Below are 17,276 nucleotides of genomic sequence, written 5' to 3'. Positions count from 1 at the left end.
TAGTTGGTCCTTGAGCGGTGCCTGATGACGGGTTTGGTGAGTTTACCTCTTGGAGTAGAGGAACAACGGTCGAGGCCGTGAAACCTTCGAAGATTAAGTCTCCTCGTACATCGACGACATAATTCAGGCTCCCAAATCTGATCTGGTGACCAGGGGTGTAGCTGTCGATCCATTTGAGGTGACCAATTGAATTGGCACGTGGAGCGAAGTCGCTGAACACAAAAAGTTAACAGGGAGAAAGGTTTCCCCAGAAACAGCATCGTTGTTGATGATTGAACGAGCCATCGAACCTTCTGCTGACGACACAGTGGAACTCTTAATGAAACCACCAATGTCGGTGTCAAAACCGGCCGATCTTGGGTAGGGGGTCCTGAACTGTGTGTCTGAGGATCGAAGGTAACAGGAGACAAAGGGGACACGATGTTTACCCAGGTTCGGGCCCTCTTAATGGAGGTGATACCCTACTTCCTGCTTGATTGCCCTTGATGAATATAGGGGTTACAAGAGTTGATCTACCTCGAGATCGTAATGGCTAAACCCTAGATGTCTAGCCTATGTAAATTCTGATAGCCTCTACGGACTAACCCCCCGGTTTATATAGACACCGGAGGGGCCTAGGGTTATACAGGGTCGGTTTACAAAGAAAGGAAAGTACACATCCGTACGCCAATCTTGCCATCCATGCAAAGGAGAGTCCCATACGTACACGGGGGAAGGCTTTCTGCCTTGTATCTTCACGGCCCATCAGTCCGGCCCATGTCAAATAGCTCAGACACCCGAGGACCCCATAATCTAGGACTCCCTCACTCGCCGCAACTCGTTTTCCCGGGCTGCCTGCGACCTGTTCGACGGAATGACACAACAACAGCCGGTATGTTTTTTGGTCTTGTCCGATCAAGTTTGCATATTGCATGTTCAATGTTTTTGCATAGACCGCTACTTCATTTCGTATATGATGAATGCTTGCAAACCATGATCATTTAGGAGGTGTTCCTGTCGGACATGATCAATGACAATCATGGTCCGACCCAAATGGAGTACGAATTGGGTGGCACCACATTTGAAGTTGTTGGATCATATTGAATGGAGTGCCAAAGTGGACACAGCTAGTGGCCGATCTCAAGGCTGGCAAGAAGAGGAATGACAGCTCAAGCTCCCACCAATAAATTGGGTTGGACGATGAAGAGGACGATATTGTTGTTGAAAATATGCCCTAGAGGCAATAATATTATATTATGATATTTCCATGTTCATAATTAGGAGTTTATATTTCATGCTATAACTTCTATGATCCTGGGATATGTGATTCGGTGGAAAACTCATATGCACGTGTGGAATGATAAACGGTAAAGAATAGGCTCCTGGTCTTGCCTATAAGACTGGCTCAAGTGTTGTTGGTGATCATGTTTTCCGGATCTTAGGATATCGTTAAGCGTAACGATAGTCCTAAAACAACATTGAGAGTATGACGTTAGAAGAACAATCATATTGAATTGACCCAAACTTGTTTGTTATACTTTGATTTAATATTGTCATAAATCAATTGTTATAACGTGGGGTGTTAACATGTGTTTTTAGTTCCTCAGACCATGAGAGTATCATAGTTAATTCTTATCGTACAATGGACTTTGGGATTGCTCAAACGTCATCTGTAACTAGGTCATCATAAGGACAACTTACGGGTTCATCGAAAAGTTTGACAAGGGACTAGATAGCTCGAGAGTGGGATTTTCTCCTCTGACGATGGAGAGATATTCTTAGGGCCCTCTCGGTATGACGACATCCGTCATCGTCTGTCTAGACACATGTGACTATGTTACGAGGATGCTGGAAAATATCAACGAGAAAGAAGAACAAAACCAGTACAAGGATGACGGTATAATGAGCATGTGTATGACTCGGGAGGATACCGATGCATCCCGGGTTTTGTAAAGTATCGCAAAGCAAAGGGAACATCACATGATAACAAAAGGTTCACTCGAATGCCATTCGCATAATCACAAGGATTGATATGGACGACCACGGTTCCACGATCGGTCATTGAACGAAGGGGCTTTGTTCATGTCTATGATTTACCGAACCTACGGGGTCACAAGCTTAAGGTAATCATAATCTTTTGAGTGTTAGTAGGACAAGAGTATCAAGGATTTATTTGTGAAATTGTTTCATTAATATTCAGAATAGTTTTGAGAGTAAATCGAAGAGTTTTGGGGTCACCGGAAGGGTTTCAGAGATTATCGGGCAATATCGGGTATTGCCGATAAATAATATATAGGTAGAAAATGTTTAGATGATGTTAAATTATATATAACATGCCCTAGTAATTGTTAGAGGGCTTTTATATTTAATTTAATATCAACGGGTATTAAAAGGCCAAGTAGTGGAGGGAGAATTGGGCCACCAAGGCCCATGTAGGGGAGACGCCCCCTTTCCCCCTTGAGGTAGGCCAAATTGGACTTGGGGGAGGAATCCTCCTCCCCCCTAGGGCCGATGCAAGGAGGGAGGATCCCCCTCCCTTGTGTCATGCCCCCTACTCCCCTCCCAGCCTATATATACTTGAGATATTAGGCCATTTTGACACGCAAGTTTTGGAGCCTCCTCTAGTTCCTCTAGTTCTAGTTGATCCTAGTTGATCAACTAGGGCTTGACCTAAATCCTCTAATCCTCATAATTAGAAGCCGAGTGTGGTTCTAATCTCCTCCCTCTAATTCTCTGGCAATGATTATCTCTGGACGGCGAAGCACTGCCGGATTGTGAAGACCGTACGCTTGCAACCAAGTAGAGAGGTCGCACCTTCAGTATTCTGTTCGAGGGTGGTTCACGGGATCGTCATCAACATTCGTGGGACTCCAAGTACGATCTACATCAAATTGTCTTCTTCTGTTGCACTCCGGAGTCGGTAACAATCGTTGATACAAACCCTATATGCATCTCATATTGTTCCTGCGTGTTCGTAGGGCAATTTTTTTCTACTATGTTTCCCAACAGTTATCGTCGAGAATGGAAGAGCCACCGTGCCAAAGGATAACCGCAAGTCATAGGAAACAAGTGAGCGAAGGCAAGGGCCTCTCGTGATGCCGCGGCTATAAAAATGTCCTCCACATGGACAGGCATTTTTTCGGCGAGGGAGAACAAGAAGGAGGAGAGCTACAAGCTCATGTTGTATGCGCAAAAGGAGAGGATGGATTGGGACCGGAAGAGGGCGTAGAAGAATCTGGAATTTGAGAGGGAGAAAATCAAGTTGGAGAAGCAAGAGGCAGCGATCAAATGGGAGCTCGAGAAGGCCAAGACATTTGGAGAGATTGAGCTTGAGGAGAGGTTGCAACTCGCACGGGACACGGAGGATGCGAAGATCATGTTGGCGGACAAAACCCTCTTGAATGAGCATGCAAAGAAGTGGCTTGCGGAGAAGAATAAGGAGATCAACGAGTGTAGGGAATACGAGGCGGCGAGAGCGGCTGCAGTAGCAGCGGAGCATGCGACAAGGATGCGGGTAGAGCATGCATCCCGAATGTAGGCAGAGCTGGACGCAAGCATGGCCTCAGAGCAGGAGGCATGGATGGCGTCCGATGAGTGATTCGGCCAGCAAGCGAGGCATCTGTGACGCTCGTACATGGATTTCATTTTGGTATGTCTGAATTGTTGAACTATGGTTTGCTTTTCTTTGTTTCGAACTATTGAATTCGGACAAATTTGTATCGTATGATCAAAGTGCATGGATTGCATGGATTTGAGGTTCCGCATTTGAGATATGTGGATGTGCGACAGCCCATATGAGGGACCGGCGGGGGCTGTCCGCGGAGGCACCTGCGGGCGTATAGTGGACCGAATTTGCCAAGTACGGCTGTAGATGCTCTAATGGGCTACAACCCACCTCCTAGCCTAACAAAGAGCACCTGGGTCAAAGAACGAAAAAATACCTAGTCATACCCTCCCATCTCCTTATTTCAAGAGTAGTCTTGGTCATTTGTTAAGGATCCCAAAGCTATAAAAAACCATAGGCATGTAACTTACTCTCACTTGAGTAAACTTAAGTGGAGGGTCACATTCCCCTTCCAAGCCCCTTTAGGGGGGCAAAGGAAGGCAATGAGCTCTGAGCCCGAGGAACCTAGTAAGGCTAAGTCTAGTGAAGAGTCATGAAGAGTCGTGGGTCTCCGAAAAGGCTGCACTCCAAGTGCCCCAGGTAGCACTCTCGACGACCCTCCCATAGGATGTAGGTCGCGCTCCCACGAGGCGTCTAAGTCAAAAATATCATTTTGCCGCTTTGTCGAGTGTACGATGACCTTCGGCGTAAGGCCCGCGTACACGGCCTCCCTAATCTCGACCCACGCTACACGCTACTCAGGATACCCCCCCCCCAGGTTGAAAGTTGATTCTTGAACGTCAACATTGGGGCCGACCGTGGGGAATCCACGCCGGAGAAGTCGCCTTGACCATCGCAACTAGATGCCCCCAAAGCGAGCCCCGAAAGAAGTTGAGACATATAAAGAGAAAGCTTCAATGACAGAGTCGAAGAAAAAGGACACCACGATAGAGGTGGAGCCCGAAGCTCTCGCCCACACCTAGGAGGGGGCGACCGGCGGCCACACCGCTCAACCCCTCAACACAGTGGTTAAGGAGTTTGGCCTCAAAGAGGCCCACAACGCCACCGCCCCGGATGAAGAAGTTTGGCACTCCAAAAGTCTTGTAGGTCACTCTCGGCCACACCAACTTCACCACCAACACCAAGATTGCCCCGGGCACAGGAGCCAAAGGACGCCTCATGATGGAGAGCTCCGCCCCTGCTACACGGGCGGCACAGGACCCTCGCTCCCTCATCCCACTTTGCGATCCCTCTTCAACACTCGGGATGTCAAGATCAACGACATTCAAGCTTTGGTTGACCCGCTCCAAACCGCTGTCGCTGGTCTCAGTCAGGACATTCGCGACCAACTCATGATTCTGGCATATGAATAGCAAGCTTTCACGCACTCTTGTCCATGACTAGTTCTTTGATGATATTTCTTTACGGACTTCTGTTAAGTTCGGTCTACCCCGACCCCTCTTGACATTATCAGCACGCTTTAGCGACGGCTATGCACTGGAGCTTCTGAAATAAATATCAAAAATAAAGATTATCGTCCCAAATACAAGTGTGAGTCAAAGATGGAGCATTCCCCTAGCAAGCTCATGTGCCACTTTATAGGCCTCCGTTTTACAATGTTCAAGAACATTATCGAACCCAGAAAGAAGAACATTACAATCGGCATAAACTGTATCCGCTGACGTAGCCAAGAAGCCTCCATCATTCATGGTTTGCGGACAGTCAGTTTGTATTGTGAAGGAATTTATCCCTATGTTGTGCTAACATGAAAGATTCCTTAGTGCAAAAGCTTCGTGGCATAGCCGCATCAATAACACGAGGAAGATGATGTCTCGAAAAAAAAAACACGAGGAAGATGACGCTGGTGGCGATCCCCTTCCATGACTCCTTCCGGACATCCTTGGGTTTGGGCGCTCCTTTGTCGCACATCTCCTGGGTGGTTCCCTTCCAGGGGTGTTGCAAAGAGGTGGTGTTCCTGCATACGGTGGATGCGGCCAGATCTATGAGTTCCATCTCTAGCCTACCCCAAATTGTTTGGGACAAAAGGCTTTGTTGTTATTGTTGTAATCCCCCTAGCTCTATTTTCGAGTCTTGTGAACAATGAAATTATGTTATCAAATCATTAAAGCTCGTCATGATAGCTTTCTCTAAAAAAAAGCTCTCTGACCGCAGGCTGGAGCCCTGCCCAAGAACCGGCCAAGCCAAGGATACATGCCAGTTGCTACTGAACACTGCTACCACTGCTCCGCACTGAGAGCATGGTCAATGTGCTCATATTCCGGTGCCAAGCTAAGCTAGCATCATTGTAGGAGGGTGGCTAAACCTAAACGATCGTAGGAAAGAATTTTAAACTTGATCTACCCATGTCCAAACGAGAAGCTGTAGGAATCGGAGTGAGCACATTGCTTGAAAACAAACGGAGGACCAAAGCTTCAAGCTGCCCACCATAAAATACACGCCAACGAATGACGCCACAGGTTTGGGGATGGCAAGCCAAAAGTCAGTAGAGCTTGAATACCCAAAGGACTTACTGTTTGTGATGTAAATGGTAATATACATGATGATGGAACAAATATTATGCACAAGCAATGCTTACGAGCTGGAAATACATGGATGGTAATTATCCTTTCTGCCGACGAATACTAAAGCTCCATACAGGGTGCAAACAAGGTCATATCAACATGCTCCTGCAAAAAGATGTTCTAGGCGTGCTTAGAGAAATCCAAGGTGGTCGGTCAAAAGCGTCGCTTCTTTTTGCTGCTCACCTTTAGCCAATGACATGGCTGCCATAATCTTGATTGAATTTCTCATATCTATGTGCATGGAGATGAGCAGACGGCCGTGTATTTCTCAAGGCAAGTTCGATATCTTCTGCCGCTATTGGGCCAACTTCAGGCAACTCTGTAACATTTTAAACCCCAAAAGGCGGTAAATATCACTTGGCTTTTTCAATGGAGTGGTAAGATCAATTTCATTTCATCAACTTGCTGACCATTATTTTTTATTATGTTAAGGGTGGCCATTTGTTCTCGTGCACACACAGTAGAGTTACAGAAAAGGTAGACAATCACTTGTGAAGGATAGAGCACATACCATCCTCTGGCATTTCTTCTTGTCTGCCTTCTAGAACTGCCATTAACCGTCTAAGTGGTTGCATTGCTGCCTCCTTACAGACAAGGCGTATATCAGAGCCGGAATATCCTTCGGTGTTCTCCACAAGAACATCATATGGAATCTCCATTGTATCTGGAGTCGATGGAAGGAACTCTTCAAACATAGCATGCCTAGCTTCTGCCTCTGGTAAGGGCACAAGAATCTGATTGGACAAGTTAAGCGAAAAATAGTTTTCTTCAGGTACAGAAATCAAGTGGTCCTGCAGACAAATACTGGCATTCCAATAAGATCAAACACTCATTTCCAGATATACAGGTTGAATTGCCTAGTGTTTTATTTTAAAAAGGTACTACTACCTCTCAGTGAGAAGCATGGGGATTTTATGGCATATGTAAAACATAAACTGCCTTAAAAAGTTCATTTAAAAGATAAATTCATTGTTGCCAACTGAAACTGGTGGCATCCATAACAGCAGAAACTGGGCTCTCAGAGCTTATATGCACAATTGCACTCAGAATTACTATTTTCAGGAAAGGATACACGTTTTTCCAATCGGCGTAACATTGCTGCGTCTAGTTCCCAAGGTAAATTTGTGGCCGCCAGAACAAAAACAAGCTCATCTGTCTTAGTCAATCCATCCATCTGCAGTGAAATGTTATGAAACAACCAAAAATGATGAGTCAAAACAGCCCATTATTGAAATTCATCACAAAATTAAGGAAATGAAAGATTATTCAACATGTCAACATTACGAAATTTCCATGTTCTGACTGCCTTTCATCAGTCTCATGTATGCAAGCTACGAGAGTCTAAAGGCTTGTTCTCCACTTAATTTTCTTCCATAAAGCAATGTTCACTCTTTTTGCGATTGAGAAACTAATATTAAGTGAGCATTGACGCATTTTATAATAATTCATGCTTTTCAAGTCTCCAGGAAGAATACCTGTATTAATAGTTCAGTCTTCAATCGCCGACTGGCTTCATGTTCACTACGAGCTTCACCACGTTGGCTAATGATAGCATCAATCTCATCAAGGAAAATGGTAGATGGTGCATGATGCCTTGCAAGCTCAAATAAGACTTTTACTAGTTTCTCCGAGTCACCTGTAGCATACTAACTATTAGAATAAGCAAAACTATCGTTGCACAACAATGATGTTACATTGGAGGTTATAGGTTCAATCTAGAGGCAGATAAGACTTCCAACAGGCTAGTAGACAGAAGTATTCAATTGCAAATATCTTTTCTTCCATGTTGACAGATTAAGGTGAAGTTCAAAACGGCATTCCATGTTGATGTCCGAAAGTGAAATTCCACAAAGATCGGTTTGGTGCAAGCAGGGAGCCAGCAGAAAAATATTACTAAGCAAGACCTGCAAATAATGCATGGCGCAAAGAGGGCAAAGTTGGGTAACAGAAGATGGATTGCAAGGGTGCAGACGAGCACCTGTGGTGCAAACAGGGTACCAGTGTTAAAAAATGTACATGGAAGAGCTACAAGTACTGCATGATGCAACAGAAGGGCATCGATGTGTAGCAAAAGGTGTCCAAGGGTGCAATGGCTCAATCTTTACTTAATGGTTTTTTAGTTACATAATGCAAATTTTAGTTGTAAGAATGTTATTTCAAAACATAGACAGTATGGGTCTTCTTTTTCATTTATTAAATCACAAACAAAATACTGTTCAAATGTATCACAAATCATGTGTGGTTCAGAAAATATGGTAATTAGGAGCACTGTAATAATCAAAATTATTCCCACATCCTACATTGCACCGACGCGTCACAAAGCTAATAAGAAAGAGCGCTGCCAAAAACTGGGCAGGCCCACAAGAAGTCCAGGGAGTTTGCGCCTTTCGGGGTTGGCAGCACCAGTTTTTGCAAGCAGAGAAAATTTTGGAACCAAGCAAATGATAGCTATTTTTTGTTCGTACTTGGTAACCGCAATTTGGTATGATTCAGATGGGCAACAAACCAAAGCACCTTAATATCATGGTGCTGTAAAGAACATGTGTTAAACTTTCATGGGTCTTGCAAGGATAAATGCAACGAGTTGTGCCAATCTGCAAATAGTTAGTTTTGATAGAACAGGTTTGGAGTTCCCAAATACAACAGCATGCATCTAATACTAATTTGTAGCAACAATATACAGCATTAAAAAAAGCTCATAGGAACTCATCAAAACGCATACCACATATATTAAATGGTCACACTTAAATGGTATGGCAGTAAAGCATGACCCCAGTAAAAAAATGATAACAGCAATAACAGAAAAGCAATGCAACTGTACATTACAAGAGGGGGGAAACATACCACGCCATTTGCTGACAATTGATGAGGCTGAAATGTTGAAAAAAGTTGTTTTGCACTCGGTAGCCACAGCTTTTGCCAGCATTGTCTGAAATTAAACATACGAGGGCAGTTATAACACAACTGTTGTACTAGATGACGGTCAGCAATTTTAGTTTATGCATAGCATGGCAGTTAATATATGGAATTTCGGTAATAATACAGCTGAAATGAAAAGATACAACAGAGACTGTTCCAAATATCGGTCAGTTAACTGACGAATGCCGATATGGTCAGCTAACTTCTATTCGAACCCCTCCCGATACGAGAACGTGCTATTAGAGCCATTAACTGGTAGGTCCAGTTAATTTGTCTGACAAGCCGATTTATCAGCTGTCAGGCCGAATTATCGGCTGGACCAATTAACTGCTAGTTATTTTTTAGCCCAAAACTGGCATGTTCCCTCCCTACTTATCTATGTGCAGGTTTATGGCCTTCCAGGTCAGCTGCAACATCATCAGAACATCAAGGCAACAATTTTCCTTATTGCTATGTAGCCTAGGATTGCATATTTAGACACTTGGTAAATTGCATGTTGGCTATATATAGCCTAGGATATATAGATATGGCCCTAGTTAACCTCCCAAGAAATGGGTCACTGATAAATTAAGTTAAATGGCCGATTTGCCAATTAATCCCTACTCAGCATCCAAACGATATGGTACCAGTTACCGATATCCTGAACATTACAGACAGAAGCTGGTGTAGAAACAATTGTGAATAATTACAGGCATCTTTATTTATCTCAATCATTCATTGACACAACAGCAATGTTGAGACGGTAGCTGAGCAGATCAACCACAGCTACTATGGGTATTTAGTTTAGGTGCAAAATAGTTCAACTCTGTAATATCTTTGCTGAGCAAATAATTGAATAAATCCCAATATGGCATATAAAATGATAATTGAAGGTATGTTTATGCAAAACAATTGTTTTTAATCATATTGTTTAAGATATTTAGAGAAACTATTCCACAACTTAACCCCGTGAGGAAGTGCTAACAATATTGTTAACATGGGGGCATAGCTTCACCAGAAAAACAGGAAAAAATGTAAAAGAAAATAAGCTAAGGTTTTCATAAGTGCAAACCTTTCCTGTTCCTGGTGGACCAAATAGCAATATACCTTTCCAGGGTGATAACAGACCTGTGAAGTACCTAAAATCTGACTCTGATTAGGAAACAAAGGAGAAAATATTCCACAGAACCACTAGCAAAACATTGCCTAATTGATACAAATTCAGCATCTATCATAATTCAAAACCACTAAGTTTCTTAACCATTTAGGTACAAAAAAAAGGCAGTGTCCTTCACTGACAAATTAATTATTTTCCCAAGCAACCAGGTACTCAGATGACAATCAGTTCAACAAAGATGAACAAAGGTTCTAAATTAGCACATGCGTTATTATTTTTCAGTTATCTCAGATTGGCTATAAAGACATTGGCCTTAAAGCACGTTGGAAGTTTCTAGTAGGTATTTGGAAGGCTTAAAGTAAACAGTATTTGAAATGGCATCGTGAACATGTTAACATTAAGTTGAACTTAATTGACATGCCAGCATGTCAAGTTTGAATCATAAATTTGATTCAACAAACTTAATTTGATTCAACAAACTGTTTGAGACATGCATGTCATAGGTATATACTCTATACAACTGTGTAGCACATTTTAAGCGACAAAGTAGGAAAAAGAAGTGTCCAACTTGTGTATATCATTTCAGGGAGCAAACAAACCCACTTGGGATACTTTATAGGCATGACAACTGCCTCCTTAAGAAGTCGCTTCGCAGTTTCCAAACCTTTAATGCTTTCCCATTTGACATCTGGACTCCCACGAATGATATCCCTGTAGGAATTAGCACATTTCACCAAGAAGTTATGGTGTCAAGGTCTGAAATACACGATAATGCCAAGATGGTACAAACATAAGATAGCTAAATGTTTGGTTAGACTGTCACCTCAACAATGTCTCGGCTAAGTTGCGTGTTTCTGCAGATTCAAAAGAAGGAAGCAGGGATTTCTGCCTGCAAAAAGTCGCACATCTGGTTATCACAGTTCACAAGATAAATGTTTGCATGACAAGTGAAAGAGAGGCATGCGCTCTGGCGGTTTTATTCATGGACCGAACAGTATAGCAAAATACTTTAAAATTAACAGTTGAGTCCAGAAATTAACAGGTAGAAACTTCTATTCACAGGTCGCTAACTTCCACTGACCTTCAGCCATTTCAATATAATTTTTATCCATTAAAAGCATAACTATAAACAAAAAAAAATGTATCCACCATTTCATGAGTTGTTGTTTAGTAGCAAGCATATAATTACTTACGGCACAAGCTACACAAATAATAATCTAACACCAGTTGGCATGCCTGGATTTGAGCAAGACAGACACAGCTGGGCAGTTGGATGAAGAAGCCATTCCTATATTTGGTCAACTCAATTGAAGTGCGTGATTTGCCACCTATATGAGCTAAGATCGAATCAGAAGTGAAGCGGATGGCAAAGCTTGGTACAGCCTCGATTAAATTGTACCATACGGAGAGATTACTAATGTTAGAACATCCCAGAATTAGCTTATCTCTGCACTTTACAGATTAGCTAAATTTAGATTAAACAAACGTTGGCAAGTAAACTAGCTGAAGTACATGCAACGAGTCTTACGGTGGCCCGGCATCCATTGCCCCATAGCGCAACTCGACATTTCTATCCTGCAACAGAGAATCAGAGAGAAACTGTATAAGTCACCAAAGTAGTAGTAACATGGAAGCATTCTGCGAGAAGACCGAACTGAATTACCATCCGCTGGAACTGCTCGAAGACGGACAGGTCGACGCCGCCGTTGGCGTGGCCGTGAGCGGTGTCGGCGGAGCCCGATCCGGGCGGCGCGTCGTCGTCGTCGTCGCCGTCGCCCTTGGGCTGGCGGCAGATGCCGAGGCCCGCGTCGTAGTAGCGCTCGAAGTCCTGCGCGGAGGCCACGCCATAGCGAATTGGGAACGACGAGATCTCAGCACGGGAGAGCATGAAAGGGGAGGGAGGAGAAATAGCATAGGCCAGCGAGTCACCTGGAAGGACCAGCGGGTGACGGAGGGCTCGTCGCCGGCATCCATGGCGTCCGGCGGGCCGGGTCGCCGAGGCGGCGGTGCGCGGCCGGTCCCCCACGCACGGACGACGCGGCAGCTCCCGAAGTAGCTGAGGCGATGCGTTAGCGTTGGCGTTGGCGTTGTGTTGAATAAACAAACAGGAGCACGGAAACACTGGAGCGGGCAGGCGAGCGAACCTGCGCTCCTGGTTTTTCACCCCAACCGTCGGGCAGACGCTCCAGGGAGGAGAGGAGACTTATGACGGGTTTTACCGGCGTCCCGCGGCTTGACTGACGGTGGGTGCCCCCAGGGTTTTGCTTCCCCCGTGAGTGCCATGCCGGTCAGGTCTCCGTCGTATAGTACACACATCTGTACTAGACTGTAGCATATACTGTGACTTTCTATCTGCCGTAATTTATTTGGCGAACGTTGGCTTGGAAGAGGGTGGCAAAGCCAACGTTTTTTTATGGCAAGTTTACGTGGTGAAAGATGGGAAATCCTTCCTTTATCGCAGAAATCATTTTCTTCTTTTTCATTCAGAAGTTGCCATGCGTTTCTGAAGGAATTGTCACCCTCCCATAACGTAAATTACCAGCCAAAACGTTCACTATTGTCACCCCTTTCGCAAGATAAGAGGGTCCTTTATTTAACCTGCACGGTACACTGCATGCTAGTCCTGTGTGCTGATGTGTGTCGCCCTGCGTGAGACGGCGTAGTGCTGCTGTCTAGCCGTAAATATAGGCCGTATTCCGTGGAAACTGACAGCAAATGAAGCCGTCTGTGACAGGGCAGTACGTCGCGCGCACATCAGCCTTCTCGTGGGTGGAAACATTTCTTCCGTCGACGGACAAGCAGGTTTTGTTGCAACCTGTCGGCTGTCGCCGTAGCACGAGCTGTGGCTTTCTGTTTCTGGTGTGCGCTGCCGGGCAACGCGCTGCCACACTCGAGCAGCAGGGCTCGGTTGTTGTATTGGCTCCTGTACTGGCAGTAAACAAGATTGGTCCGGCTAAACCATCCGATATTTGGCTGTGTTTGAGCCGTCGAGGCAAGCAATTCAACGCGTCACTGCTAGCTAAAAAAAACAGGGCAGGGACTGAGAAAATATTTGGGCGTATCAGATGCAACCTTGAGTATTCAAACTCCCAAACTACAAGAGCAAGAACAAATTAACAAGCCAGCTTCAATTTCAACAATGTGGACACTTGTTAGCTTCTCCTACACAAGGGTAATGTGGTGGAGGAGCATAGAAAGTTCTATCAGATACAGATCAGTCAGAAGGTGCCCCAGGGCGAAGGGAACCAACCAACGCGGGTGTACAACCAACCAAATAGCTCGAGCACTAGTCATTCAGATACTCCCTTCCAGCGCAAACATCTCCAGTTTGTTCTTACCAACAAAATGGCACTTGATTGCTGGCTAAAGTATGATGGGTTATTACATCAAGAGCGGCATGGGGTTGTCATGCACCACTGGCATACAGACGAGTCCACTCCTTCGCTGCAAACGCCAGAACAGAACTTAGTTAAGATATTATGGCCCAAGGGCAAATGGGACAACATTTTCACACTTGTTACCTGTTTCAACAGCTTCTGCCTCATTGGACTTCCAGTGCTTAGCAATGTTTTCGGAGAGAGGGTCATCTGGATTTGGTGCACTTAGGAGTGCCTGGATACTGAAACCAGAAAAATGTCACAGGGCAGCAATGTGCAGCATTAAATATAGAAATAACAGCAATTCTCGAGAATCAGATACTGTGCCGGAAACTGAGACAGGGTGATTTATTTAATGCTACAAACAGGTTATTCGGTAAATTAAGCTCAAGATAAGTACTTTTTTTTGGAGAAACATAGCAAAGGAAACAGCTCAGAAAAAGAGGTTATGAAATGCTAGCTTACAGAGACCCAGAATGAGAGAGAGAGAGAGGACCTCAAAAGAACTGTTCGAATCTGAAGAGCCGGACTCCATTTATCCTTGAGAATGTCAAGGCATATCCTACCAAGCTACAAAGGTAAATCCGTTAAGGAATAACCATTTCTGGAGAAAGTAACATAACACTGAAAACATGCCTGCTTACCTTGTCAATGTTGGGATGGTATATTTTGGTCAGAAACCTAACCTGCGCTACCAACAAGCAAAGTATAAATGTTCGCCAAGATTATAAGCATTAGAAATGCTATGTAGCAGCGCGCAGTTTTATAGAGACCAAAGGAAGGGCGAGACTGTACTCCAGTAGCAATTGCTTGACTTAAGTGCTACTTATTCATCCTTCTATAAAAAATCACATAGTAAAGTCAAGGAAATACAAAATCAGAATAGGCAACCTATAGAACCACGACAACTATACTAGACTAATATATAGAAATAATCTTTGACATAAACCTTCAAAAAGAATCTGAGTGCAAGTGAAAATTTCTCTGAGCTTTCTGCTAACCCAATTAGCTGTCCTGACGGGTTAATCATTAGGCATTTAGGCTGTACATGTTCCACACTCCATCATTTCTATGTCCAATCAAGCAGCTAAAGTTGTCTAGACAGGGAAATGAGAGCGATACAATAATATACTACCACAACAGGACATATGAAAGCATAGTGAATGTCAACAGTAACACAACAAATGTGCACAAACAATTAGGCATGAGGCTTCAAACAACTTGCACGCAAATCAAGCTATCAAACACTTTTTTGATTATCCAAAGCTGGAAACCCCACCGAAGTAATCTAAATGCGGTTGACCAGCCCTTGAACATAAGTACTTAACTTCGCAAAAGAAAGTCGAAAGCATATTAGCCAAAGAAGAAATCAGCCATATTAGCCAAAGAGGAAGTCACACTCTACAATTCTGAATACAACATAATTATGTAAAGAAGTGTTGTGTAGATAACATTAACCAAATCTCATCTACAGATTATTACCTTTGGGGCAGCCATCGGATATTCCTCGGGTAAAAAGAGTTCCAGCTTAAAAACTCCCCCTGCCCAATAGATAAGTAAAGGGGAACAATGTAAGAAAGCCGGTCAGCCATAAAATATAATGCTAACACTTCAACATAAAACATTCCTTTCATAACAGATATATCATGCAGAAGATAAGCTATTAAGGTAATCCATATAAACAAACACAACCAAGATTGGTAATTAGAATATTCAACTATAGTTCACTTCCATAATTGGAAACAAGTTCATTAGGCTAAATTAGTGATTCTCCATAATTAAAAGATGAGAGACGTCTTTTCCTATGGCATGCCGGTGGCTCGAATAACACCAAAGGGCTTAAGCAAGCAAATATGTTAACAGTTTAACACTATGCATAATATGTGGCATCCATATCAATACAATGTTAACCATGGAAATAAGTGTGCCATTACAAATAAGCTTGGAGCAAGTAGCAAAAATCTATCCATTACTGATGTACATACTAAAGAGAGAACGTAAAACCCATCAAACATGATAACTGCCATGAAGAGGAATAAACTAAAACTTACACGGCCACATCACCAGACTGATCAAACAGCACAACCTACACCATCCATAATTCCAACACAGCCATTTTAGAACCATTTCTAACAAACGGTTTTGAACAGAGTCATCTCGATTCGCTAATTGCTACTCCCTCCGATTCACAAATATAAGATGTTTTGGATATTTCAATGTAGAGTACACACGGACTGAAGTGAGTGAACAAACACACTAAAAGGTGTCTATACACATCCGATTCAGAGAAAAAGTTAGAACATCTTATATTTGTGAACGGGCGTAGTACCTTCCAAGCCCCACAGTTATCACATCATATCACAAACAACATCACTATCGTGTATTAAAAGGAAGAACAAAACCTTCGTAGGGCGACTGCGCCGGACCAAGGATCATGACGTTGAAGTAGCGCATGTTCTCCTCCGAGGGCGAAGCGCTGATCCCCGGTGCTGCACAAACAAAACCATTCAAAGAGCGGAAATCGCACCCAGAAATGAAACACCTCGCCATTATCCACCCGAAACTGCAGATTGACAAGCACCCGCACCTGGCTCGCTGAGGAGTCTCTGCGTCTCCTGCGGTAGATCCAACCACGCGGAAACCCCAAAAAGTTAGACACGGGAAAAGAAAAGACGAGTCGGATCGGAGGAGTGGAGAGATCTGTGCTTGGATGATCAGATCGGAAGCTCACCTTGATGATTCGTCGCGGAAGGTTGCTGTTGGCCATCGGATCGAGCCGGGGCGGGAGCTTGCTCCTCTCCGATGAGTGCGGCGCCGGTGTGTCGTGCGGAGGAGGCGTCAGTGGGGATGGGGGAACACGGGGGAGGCGGTGCGGGTGGATGCTCGCTATTATACGCACGGACGCGGCTTTGCTAATGTGGAGCTTACACGTCCGTTTGCTTTTTTTTTTCGTTGCTTTATTCCATTCCACGGTGCTCAAGTTTTATCCCGGTGAGTCAGACCTGGCCAACGGGCCGGCCCGGCCGACCCACCCGTAAAAGGGCCTGGCACGAATGTGCCTTGTCTTATGGCCCAGGCACCACACATGAACTAAACGGGCTGCCTCGGTATTTTGCCATTTATATATTTTGCCATTTTTTGACCTTTTGGGATGTTTAAAAAGAAAAAGAAAAGGAAAAAGAAAATTGTCATGCCGGCACGTGGGTCTCACCTCGCGGGTCAAGGAACCGCCTGCTTAGCCGCACGTCGGGCCAGGCACGACATGGGTCAAGAACGCGTGCTCCCTTCCTGACCCGAAGCATAGGCTCGTTGCCCGGTGCTCGGCGTCGGTCAGGCGGCTCCAGGCTTGACCAGTGCTAAACGTCGGTATTTTAAATTATATATGCGGACTACTGTTGCATTTAAACATTCAAACTATTTTAAACTATATATGTGGCTATTTAAACGTGCGGACCTAAAAAAATTTAGGTCAAATATATGCGAGTATCGTTGGACGGCCAGTTTCCATATCCGTATCCATGGACTGATCTCTCTCTCTCTCTGAACGGATGCGGGAGCAAATTTATGATCAGCATTAGAGGTACCCTTACGGCCAAAACCCGTAATCGTCAGAAAAGAGTATGATGGAAACAAAAGATGTCGAACGGTTGATGATTCTTTGCCAACTTGAACGAAGACTTGGCCTTTGTCTTTTTTTCAGGGAAAACGAAGACATGGCC

At 44.2% G+C, this 17,276-nt stretch overlaps 1 protein-coding gene across 4 annotated transcripts; it reads right to left on the bottom strand.

The window, feature by feature from the left end:
* Nucleotides 1-5,090: 5,090 nt before the first annotated feature.
* On the bottom strand, nucleotides 5,091-16,518 carry LOC125544591 (ubiquitin-conjugating enzyme E2 36). Of its 4 annotated transcripts, XM_048708326.1 has the most exons (19): nucleotides 16,289-16,518; nucleotides 16,145-16,172; nucleotides 15,960-16,046; nucleotides 15,040-15,098; nucleotides 14,202-14,243; nucleotides 14,124-14,161; nucleotides 13,702-13,799; nucleotides 13,595-13,624; nucleotides 11,844-12,109; nucleotides 11,709-11,755; nucleotides 11,004-11,069; nucleotides 10,784-10,891; nucleotides 10,136-10,202; nucleotides 9,010-9,094; nucleotides 7,641-7,801; nucleotides 7,238-7,339; nucleotides 6,677-6,899; nucleotides 6,349-6,484; nucleotides 6,088-6,270 (listed from the first exon to the last, which is right to left on the bottom strand). In XM_048708326.1, the coding sequence occupies exons 1-18, from the start codon at nucleotides 16,322-16,324 to the stop codon at nucleotides 6,351-6,353; spliced, it is 1,677 nt and encodes a 558-aa protein (XP_048564283.1). In that variant the 5' UTR covers nucleotides 16,325-16,518; the 3' UTR covers nucleotides 6,088-6,270; nucleotides 6,349-6,350. The 4 variants fall into 4 exon arrangements, 3 of the variants coding, with proteins under 3 accessions (XP_048564283.1, XP_048564281.1, XP_048564282.1); XR_007299567.1 differs by lacking the exons at nucleotides 13,595-13,624; nucleotides 13,702-13,799; nucleotides 14,124-14,161; ... (3 more) ...; nucleotides 16,145-16,172; nucleotides 16,289-16,518 and adding exons at nucleotides 5,091-5,558; nucleotides 12,110-12,361 and having other exon boundaries at nucleotides 6,180-6,270; nucleotides 11,844-12,008; XM_048708324.1 differs by lacking the exons at nucleotides 13,595-13,624; nucleotides 13,702-13,799; nucleotides 14,124-14,161; ... (3 more) ...; nucleotides 16,145-16,172; nucleotides 16,289-16,518 and adding an exon at nucleotides 12,110-12,361 and having other exon boundaries at nucleotides 11,844-12,008.
* Nucleotides 16,519-17,276: the final 758 nt, after the last annotated feature.

The sequence above is a fragment of the Triticum urartu genome, chromosome 3, assembly GCF_003073215.2.
Source record: "Triticum urartu cultivar G1812 chromosome 3, Tu2.1, whole genome shotgun sequence".
Taxonomy (NCBI): domain Eukaryota; kingdom Viridiplantae; phylum Streptophyta; class Magnoliopsida; order Poales; family Poaceae; genus Triticum; species Triticum urartu.
Note: the sequence above shows the minus strand (reverse complement) of the source record. Positions and strands in the feature narration are given on the sequence as shown.